Below are 8,884 nucleotides of genomic sequence, written 5' to 3' on the forward strand. Positions count from 1 at the left end.
CAGCAGGAGGGAACGATGCTGGGGGTTTGTGCAGAGAACAAACTGCAGCTCCTGTAACTTCAACCTCTGCCTCCAAGGGCTGAGGAAGGGGCCCCCAGGGCCCCCCAGCAGCTCCCTTTCCCTGGCCGAGGTGTCCCTGCGCTTTCCCGAGCAGAAGGCAGCGCTGCAGCTTTGCTGTCCTTGATTCCCGGGAGCAGGCTGGCGCTGGGGGGGAGGCCAGGGAGCTGCGAGTGCGAAAGCGACTGCAGGGCTGTGTCTGGTGGGGGGGTGAGGTGTCCCGGGCGAGGGGCTCCCTCCCACAGGGCACTGGGATACTGCCAGTCCTCCCCGTGCCTGCTGCTGGCTGCGTTGCTCTGGGGCTGCGAGATGGCGCGTTGGCTGGTGGCAGCGAGCAAAGAGCTGCTTTCGAGGATGGTTCTGGTTCCACCCAGGGAAACCCTTACAGTGAACGGGGCCATCCTGCTGCTGCTGCAGGCGCTGAGCCGCGGGGCTGGGAGCTGGGGAGGGAGCTGAAATGGGACAACCCTGCAGCTTGGGCAGCGAAGCACTGGTGACAGGGCAGCATCCCTGGCAGCTGGGAGGGCGGGTGCCCTGGGGCTGCAGGTAGGAGGGGGAGAGCTGTGTACTGCGCTTAGGGGTTGTACTGAAAGAGGAACGGAGCCCCAGGAACAAAAGAGGAAAAAATACAAAAGAGTTAAAAAAAAACAAATCCCAATTTTTCACCTGGAGAGGAGGATGAAACTGGTGTCAGCGCTGCTCAGCCCGTGCAGCACGGGTGACGGGCCGCTCTGTACCGGCCTCCTGTCAGAGCAGCCCTGGGCCAGAGCGGGACGCCCAGCTGGCAGCCCTGCCCTGTTCTGCCTCTGTGCATCAGACAGCGCTCGGGCAGGGACCGTGGGTACCAGAGAGCGTCCCGAGCAGCCTTCTCGCAGCGCAGAGCTGGTGATGGCAGAGGAATGGGTGGGAAAGAGCTTTTCACTGGCCAGAACCAGACAGCGGAGATGCCACATGTATCTGTCTGAAATAAATCCCACTCCCATCTCCTCTGGGCTAGTTTTAAAGCATTTGTGTCAAGTCATCACCCGACACCCCCGGCTGTATTTCTGCATTCACTACATGATACGTGTTCACCGCCGCAGCGAGCGCGTTGCTCAGAGCAGATCCCGCTCTCCAGCGCACCGTGGCTTCAGGGCAAAGCAGCACCAGGGCAGGGCTCTGCATCCCTCACACCCCCCCCAGCGCTCTCGCTCTGCTGAAGAACTGGCTCGTGCCATCCTGGGACAGGGAACAGGCTCGCCCAGAAACCGCGTTAAGCCCAGCTCCTGCGGAGAGGGACCTGGGTGTCCTGGTGGACGACAGGTTGACCCTGAGCCAGCAGTGTGCCCTGGCTGCCAAGAAGGCCAATGGGATCCTGGGGTGCATTAGGAGGAGTGTGGCCAATAGGTCGAGGGAGGTTCTCCTCCCCCTCTATACTGCCCTAGTGAGGCCCCATCTGGAGTACTGGGTCCAGTTCTGGGCTCCCCAGTTCAAGAAAGATGAGGAGCTACTGGAGAGAGTCCAGCGCAGGGCTACGAGGATAGTGGAACATCTCTCCTATGAGGAGAGGCTGAGGGAGCTGGGCTTGTTCAGCCCGAAGAAGAGAAGGCTGAGAGGGGACCTTAGAAATGCCGATAAATATCTCAAAGGTGGGTGTCAGGAGGACGGGGCCAGACTTTCCGGTGGTGCCCAGCGACAGGACAAGGGGCAACGGGCACAAACTGAAGCAGAGGAAGTTCCGTCTGAACATGAGGAAGAACTTCTTCCCTCTGAGGGTGACGGAGCCCTGGCCCAGGCTGCCCAGGGAGGCTGTGGAGTCTCCTTCTCTGGAGATATTTCAGACCCGCCTGGACGCGGTGCTGTGCAGCCTGCTCTGGGTGACCCTGCTTGGGCAGGGGGTTGGGCTTGATGACCCACAGAGGTCCCTTCCAACCCCTGACATGCTGGGATTCTGTGATTCTGGGTAAGATGCACAGAGGAAGCCATGGGATGGTAAACACCCAGGGAGAAAGCGGAGTAGCGCTGTACAGCCAAACAGCGTTGGACGTAACATTCCTTGTCCTTGTTTTCAGCGTTAGGAAGCGACTGGTCTGTAACTCCCCTCGTGGGCAATCACAACAGCAACACTTTATTCCGAACGGGATGAATCATGCAAAGCCCACGCAGGTGCCAAGCCACGCACCCCGGCTGCGGCGATGGGGGGGCTGCCCCAGCCCAGCCCCACGCCAGCCCCCACCCCCCTGCACGCTCCTGGGGTGAACTCACACCCCTGCCACCAGGCCCACGTCTGCACCCCAGCCCTTCCCCGCTGAAGATGCTAGTTAGGGAAGAAAAAGCGTAATTCCAGATTGGTTCTGTTCCACTGAGGCTGTAACACCACACTTGAGACAGCTACTTAACCCCCAAAAAAGGAAAAAATAAAAATAAAAATAAAGGAGAAGCTAACACCTGAGACAGTGTGGGAAAGAATCACGAAATGAAGCGTCCCAGGAAAAAAATGCAAACAAAGTCTTTGTCCTTTAGCAGGTTGCTACTGCTGGTTTGCAGCCAACCAAACAATCCTAGGTAATTAAAATCCAAGGAACAGACAGATTTTTTTAAAATAACAGCTTTAAAAAAAAAATCAGTAGGTTTATTGTAGGTCTCAAGAGGGGCACAGTAGGAGTAAGTGGAATGCCTACGTGTTCTCTATACAGATAACCCATCACTTCAATTAAAAAGAAGCAGCTAAGCAGTTGAATTTCGTTCATCATGATGTTTTCTTCTGTTTTTTCTTTTCATTTTCTTCCTTTTCTTTTTCAATTTCAGCAACGTACTTCTCAATTTCTTCAGGGTTTAGGATCTGGAACAGAAACACAGGTGACGCTCAGGATCCCGACACCACCGAGAGGCTTCGGCTGAAGCAGTTCTAGTTCTGACCTGAAAGCCAGTCAGCCGGTGTCTGTCCAGACACAACAGCATTCCTCGGCCCTTAATAACAAACCCCAGCATTTCCCAGCGCAGAGAGCGAGACGAGGGCTGGAAGCTAGCGCAGATCAACAACAGCGGTATCAGAGGAACCGGCCAGGAAGGGAGAAAAGCAAAACAGAGCCCTCACCTTCAGCGGCTGCTCTCGCCTCATGACCGCCAGCTCGATGTTCTTCCCACCAGACTGCACAACCTTGGCAAGAGTCAGATAGAAGGATTAGGGGCGGGGCATTAATTAATTCTAACAAACCCCTTCCAGGTCTGCTCAGAAGGAGCACAGACACGGGTGGGGCATATTTCACTTGTTAGCTCTAAGCTCTCAACTCCAGTAGCAGTGGGACTCTCAAAAATATAAAGGTCTTCATCCTGGCACCAATGCACTCTGGCTGGTAAAGAAGAGCTCACCTCCACCATCTGACTTTTGACATTTTCTGTATTTTAAACTCCAATAAAAAAGCACAAGATTCTGCACACGGTTTCGCACATCTCTGGTGCATCTGTTTGAATGCCCAGAACTGAAGCCTGTTTCCCTCCCCAGAGAGCTGCTAGTAAGTTCTTCTGCGTAAGTGACGGAAACGGTCACCTGAAATCTTCTGCGCCTCGAATTTAACCCCACGCTGGCCACAGCCAGCACCTCACAGAAAGCCCTCGTGCACGTCACAGGACAGCGCCTGTCCCGGCGTGTCAGGAGTTCACCCAGACGAACAGGGAGAAGTCACGCACGGGATCCGCGGCAGACTCACCTCAAGCAGAGCCTTGATGACAAGTTTAATGGTCAGATCATCTGTTTCAATGGCTTCATCAGTGTAGTTCTTCTCCAGAAACTCGCGCACGGATTTGGCTCCTCTGCCAATGGCATTAGCCTGGAAACGTCGAGGGGAAAGACGACAGTGAATGGGAGTTCAGGAAAGGCTTCATTTACAGAATAAGCAAGAAGTATGAGCCGTGCAATTATAAAATCTGAAACCATTTTGTGACCACCACGTATTTTTCAGGAGACAGAACATGTCACCATCCAAATGTCACACAAGCAGACAGTTGTCAGGCACAGGTGTGTGTGCAAAACAGGACAAGATTTCCAAGCCAGGCTGAGCTGCAGACTGCCACTCCATCAGTTTGATCATTAAGGATTTCTGCAGCTGTGAGCCAGCACCATCTGGCCAGCGACATCTCCTTTCTACACCAGTCTCTCTTTGAGGGAGACACGAACTCACAAACATTTCATCACTTCTCCACGAGAGACAGAACCGACTCACCTTCCACGCGTGGTATGTACCAGAGGGATCAGTCTGGTACAGCCGCGGGGTTCCATCAAAGTCAAATCCCACGATAAGGGCAGAGATACCAAAAGGTCTGCGACCGTTGCTTTGGGTGTATCTCTGGTTGGAAAGAACAGACACTTACTTCAGAAGCGGCTCTAAAAACATTTTCAGCACGGAAAGCAGACGCTGTAGAAGTCAGAACCAGAAAAGGCACCAGAAACATCTGTGGCGGGCTCGCTTACCCACCTGCCTGCTGAAGTGAGGGTTCTGTGTCCTACACGAGACCACAAGCAAGGCAAGTAAGAGGCGGTTACTGTCCAACTCCTGCTCCCAACGCCCACTGGAGCTGATCACAGCTCTCGGGAAGACGCTCCCTCGGCTGCTGGGTGGTGCTGAGAGGCAGAGCGCGCTGCGTCTGCAAGCCCAGGTGGAACGCTCTGCTTCAACCAGCATGCTTGGGAAGCCAAAGAACAGGATGACGACACCGGAACACAATGATTTGCGCCAGTCCCATCAGAAAGCATGGCCTCGTCTGCGGTGGAAGCCGGCGTTACAGCCCTGCTGCTGGCATCGGGTGAGCGAAGCCCTCGCCACATCACACGCCAGCAGCAACCGAGGCGGCACGACACCCGCAGCGTTATCGGGCAAGATTCCTGGTGTGTAACGGTTTTAGAGAAATCATCCACGTGCCAGAATGAAAGACACAAATGTGAGGTTACTATCAAGGAGCAAAGTGAAACTTTGGGAAGCGGTACTCTGCTCTGGCAGGCCAGTGATCACTACAACAATCACACTATTCTCACCATCACTACACTGACACGTGGCTGTGCATGAGTGAATTAGACTTTCTCTAATGCCCACTAGTTGCTGAAAATCATTTTAATACACTGGCAAATTAATAATTTTATCACAGAATGCAGCTGGGCATATTTTGACCCTGCAACACATTTAAAATTCATGAATATCAAATGTAAAACACTAAGTACTGCGCTGATTTGCTCCCCTTTTACCCCTCCCTGCAAGGAGGAGGGAAAACAAACAGGAGCTACGAAGATGGTTTGACAACACCACAGCACCATTGGTACGAGCATGAACTAGAGCTGTAGATCAGCAGAGCGTTCCTGACGATACCACAAGGGTAGTTACGCAGTCCTTACAAGTACTAATCGATTTCTTCGTCTTGGGAAAAACCAAACAAACAGTAACGGATCCTCCTTTTCCGTATTTCCAATAACCAGCCACACTGTGTTGTTACGCTGATTTTTACCAGCTGCGTCGAACGAGGCCAGGGCAGACACGGCACACACTCAGCCTGAAGCGCTGCTCGTCAGGACACACTTTTAAGCCTCCCCGTGTGGCCCACCATACCTGCTTCAGACTGGCAATGTAGCGCGTGATGTACTCCACGGTGACGGGATCCTCCACGGTGAGTCTGTGGCTCTGGCACTCCACACGAGCTCTGTTTATAACTATTCTGGCATCAGCCGTCAGCCCTGAAACGACAGCGTGCGCTCAGATTCCTGCTTCGCACCGTACGCACAAATAACACAACTGGTCTCGCCCCAAAAGGCTCACAAGGTCAGTGTCAACAGCAATGAAAAACAGCAAACGAGAGATCACGCTGTCTCAGGTTTGCTGAGCAAGAATAGCATTTTTAAGGCAACAGAAAGAAGCTAATGTACCAAAATAAGCAGCAGGTTTAGTTTACAGCTTTCATGTTTGTGAGTTAGATAACACAGGCAGTTCTGAACCAAGTAATCAGAATATTACTAACAGACTGACAGCACTCCGTCCAACAGCAAATTAGCACAGCAATCTCAGCTCTCACACCCACTGGTTTCACTTCTTACACAGGCCCTGTAACTATAAGCCAGCTTTATCTGCACAACCAATCCTGTCTAGTTGATGAAGCTACAGCAGCATCATGTTATTTGACAAAAATGAGTATGACCCTTTAAAAAAAAAAATCTAACAGAAACTAACTTTTTATTTTACTTCTTACGATCCCATTTTCGACTTACAGCCTTGTTTCTATTACAGAATTTTTCTTCAAGCTTGTGAACCTGCCTGCACACACCACAACCCTCAGCCAAGGGTGCACGGCAGCAGACGCAGCGGAACCTATCACTCCTGCACACTACATCTAAAACCTGTTATTTCTGCCAGTTACATCAGGTCTGCCCTTACAGCATTACTAACACTGACACAAAGATTCAAAACTACTTGCAGAGAGGAGAAACCTTCTGAAATACATTTTCTCCCCATTTGCATTGTTTTTTTCAACTTTCATGCCTCCTGTTTAAGCTCTGAACAATGGAAATTAAGGCATCTGGAACAGGAAGAATGTGGAACTGGAATATTTATGCTTCATATCCAGAGCTGTTCTTTCAGGAGAAGTCTTCTGAACTAGAACAGAGGAAATATTTCTTTGTTTTATGCAAGACCACAAAATTTAGGATTTTTGGCTTGAGGCATGCGGGAAAAGGTCCCTGTAACTGACAAATGTCTCTTACAGCTCCTGTAATATGTATTAATATTGTACATCTATACAAAATTTTAAATATTTAATTTTAAATACAAAAATTAAGTAAATAGATATAAATTTAAATAGTATATATCTGTGTGTGTGCCAGTGACACATCACCTCTCAGTCTCCATCCTCACACTGAGCCTAGAGGACCGCAGTAACTTTAACACATATTTCCTCTCATTAGATCAATTGGCTCTCTCTTTGTATTTATCCACACAGCAGGCTACTCTTCATTAAAACGAATAAGCAATCGTGGAAATACACTCCTTCCCCACAGCCCTCAGCCAGTTATGCTAAGTCTTTTGTGTTCTCAGCATCCACAAACACCCCCAAAGGAGCTCCAGTAACGGCCCAAACCCCTGAAGGGATCGTGTACCTGCAAAAGCCATGCAGACATTGTCATCGAGAGCACAGATCTTCCGTACAGTTCTTTCATCCTGAAGTTTTGCCACAGACTTCTTTTCTACACCAAGAACAACAATATCTTTCCCTCTTACTCCAACCTTCAACGCATTAAAAGAAGAAGAAAAAAGTTAATCTATGCCCCAAAATCCTAGTAGTTGCAGACTTTACTAAAATGAGTAGCAAAATACAAACACAAAACCTCCTCAATGTACACATTATTTCAACTTGCAGTCAGTATTTTATTTCTTATTGCCAGAACCAGGAGAAAGCACTGATGTAACAAAAATCGCATTAGATTTCAGGGTGCAGTTTTGTAATCAGCTTATACCAATTTAAATCCGTGTGGCTCCCAAGAGATATATTCCCACTCTCTCCCACACCAGCGTTCATGTTTCTGCAGCCACAGAGGCAGGATCAACACCAGCACAACTGGTCTACCGGTGTTGCTCCAGTCAGAAGCCAAAACACTGAAGATTAGACCAAAGAAAACCTACAAGTAGCCCGTCAGTAGCTTGCTTTCTTAATGTCCTAATTCACACTTTAAATACACCTTTCCCAACATCAGGGAGGAGGAAAAAGGTTGTGCGCTCACACTCCTTCCCACTGCTTCTCATAGGGTGATGGGAATCTTTTTTTCATACGGGGCGGCCCTGCTGTTAGTGCGTTACAGACACCTCCAAAAACATTCAACACAACCAACGACTCCACAAGAGACGAGACAGAGGGAGATTATATTGCACGTTAGCTCTGCTTTTACAGTGTTTTTCATTTCTGAAAAAAAGAAGAGCCTATTTGGCGCTAACTCTTGTTGCCTTTATTCCCATCCAAAGGCAGCAAATTTTCTTCCAGATATTCTGTGATTTGGGACTTAATTTTTTTTTTTCCCTCCCTCAAACGAAAAAAAGCCCTTCATTGAGCCAAAGCTTGGGACAAGGGGATGCCAGGAGCCGGACAGCTGCTCCTCCGCGCCTTCGCCGACACCTTTCCCAACCCACTGGCAATCCGCACTGCGCACGAGCACAAATTATCACCTTTTTTGCCCCACGCAGGACAACGAGAGAGAGGACCCCGGCTCCCCCGTGGGTGGGCACCAGCCCTTCTCCCTCTCGAGGCGGTCGTGCCCGCCCGGCCTCCCGGGGCCTGACCGGCTGCCCGGGCTCCGGGACACCCTGCACCTACAGGCGGGGGCCTGCAGCCAGCTCTCCCTCCGCCCTGACGGGAGCCGCCGTGCCCCAGGCAGCTCCAAGCCCGGCGCTCAGCTCCCCCCGCTCCCAGCACCCTCACCGCGACGGAACCCGCCTTCCCCGGGCCCGGCAGGCCGCGGAGCGCGGCGAGGCGCAGGCCCCACGCCGGGCCTTCCCTCAGCGAGCCCGGCCCGGCCTCGCTCACTCACCGCGGTGGAGCCCTTCTTCACCGCCTCCTGGGCGTACTCCACCTGGAAGAGGTGCCCGTCCGGGGAAAAGACGGTGATGGCGCGATCGTAGCTCATGGCTGCGGCCCGTGCGTCCCCGCGGGGCCGGAACCAGCCGCCTCCCTCAAAACAGCACACTCATGCCCCCGCCCGCCGCTCCGCCCGCACGCCGACGGCGCCCCCTGCGCCAACTCCGTACGCTGCACGCGAGAGCCCGGCGGGTAGGCGGGGCTCTACCTGCGCTCTTGGCGTACCGAGACCTCGCTACGCACC

The 8,884-nt window shown here is 51.9% G+C and overlaps 1 protein-coding gene across 1 annotated transcript; it reads right to left on the bottom strand.

Annotated features, from left to right (window-relative positions):
• Positions 1-2,646: 2,646 nt before the first annotated feature.
• On the bottom strand, positions 2,647-8,788 carry PSMA7 (proteasome 20S subunit alpha 7). The gene is made up of 7 exons (XM_075438773.1): positions 8,594-8,788; positions 7,172-7,298; positions 5,634-5,758; positions 4,260-4,382; positions 3,747-3,866; positions 3,134-3,196; positions 2,647-2,878 (listed from the first exon to the last, which is right to left on the bottom strand). The coding sequence occupies exons 1-7, from the start codon at positions 8,687-8,689 to the stop codon at positions 2,786-2,788; spliced, it is 747 nt and encodes a 248-aa protein (XP_075294888.1). The 5' UTR covers positions 8,690-8,788; the 3' UTR covers positions 2,647-2,785.
• Positions 8,789-8,884: the final 96 nt, after the last annotated feature.

Source organism: Opisthocomus hoazin, chromosome 18, assembly GCF_030867145.1.
Source record: "Opisthocomus hoazin isolate bOpiHoa1 chromosome 18, bOpiHoa1.hap1, whole genome shotgun sequence".
NCBI lineage: Eukaryota > Metazoa > Chordata > Aves > Opisthocomiformes > Opisthocomidae > Opisthocomus > Opisthocomus hoazin.

Bases quoted from the DNA above. Each gene is read 5' to 3' on its own strand.
- PSMA7 (XM_075438773.1), bottom strand. From the start codon at position 8,689: ATGAGCTACGATCGCGCCATCACCGTCTTTTCCCCGGACGGGCACCTC. The intron at 7,299-8,593 runs GTGAGTGAGCGA...AATGCGTTGAAG, and splicing joins TGAAGAAGGGCTCCACCGCG to GTTGGAGTAAGAGGGAAAGA. The intron at 3,197-3,746 runs GTGAGTCTGCCG...ACTCTTGCCAAG, and splicing joins TCATCAAGGCTCTGCTTGAG to GTTGTGCAGTCTGGTGGGAA.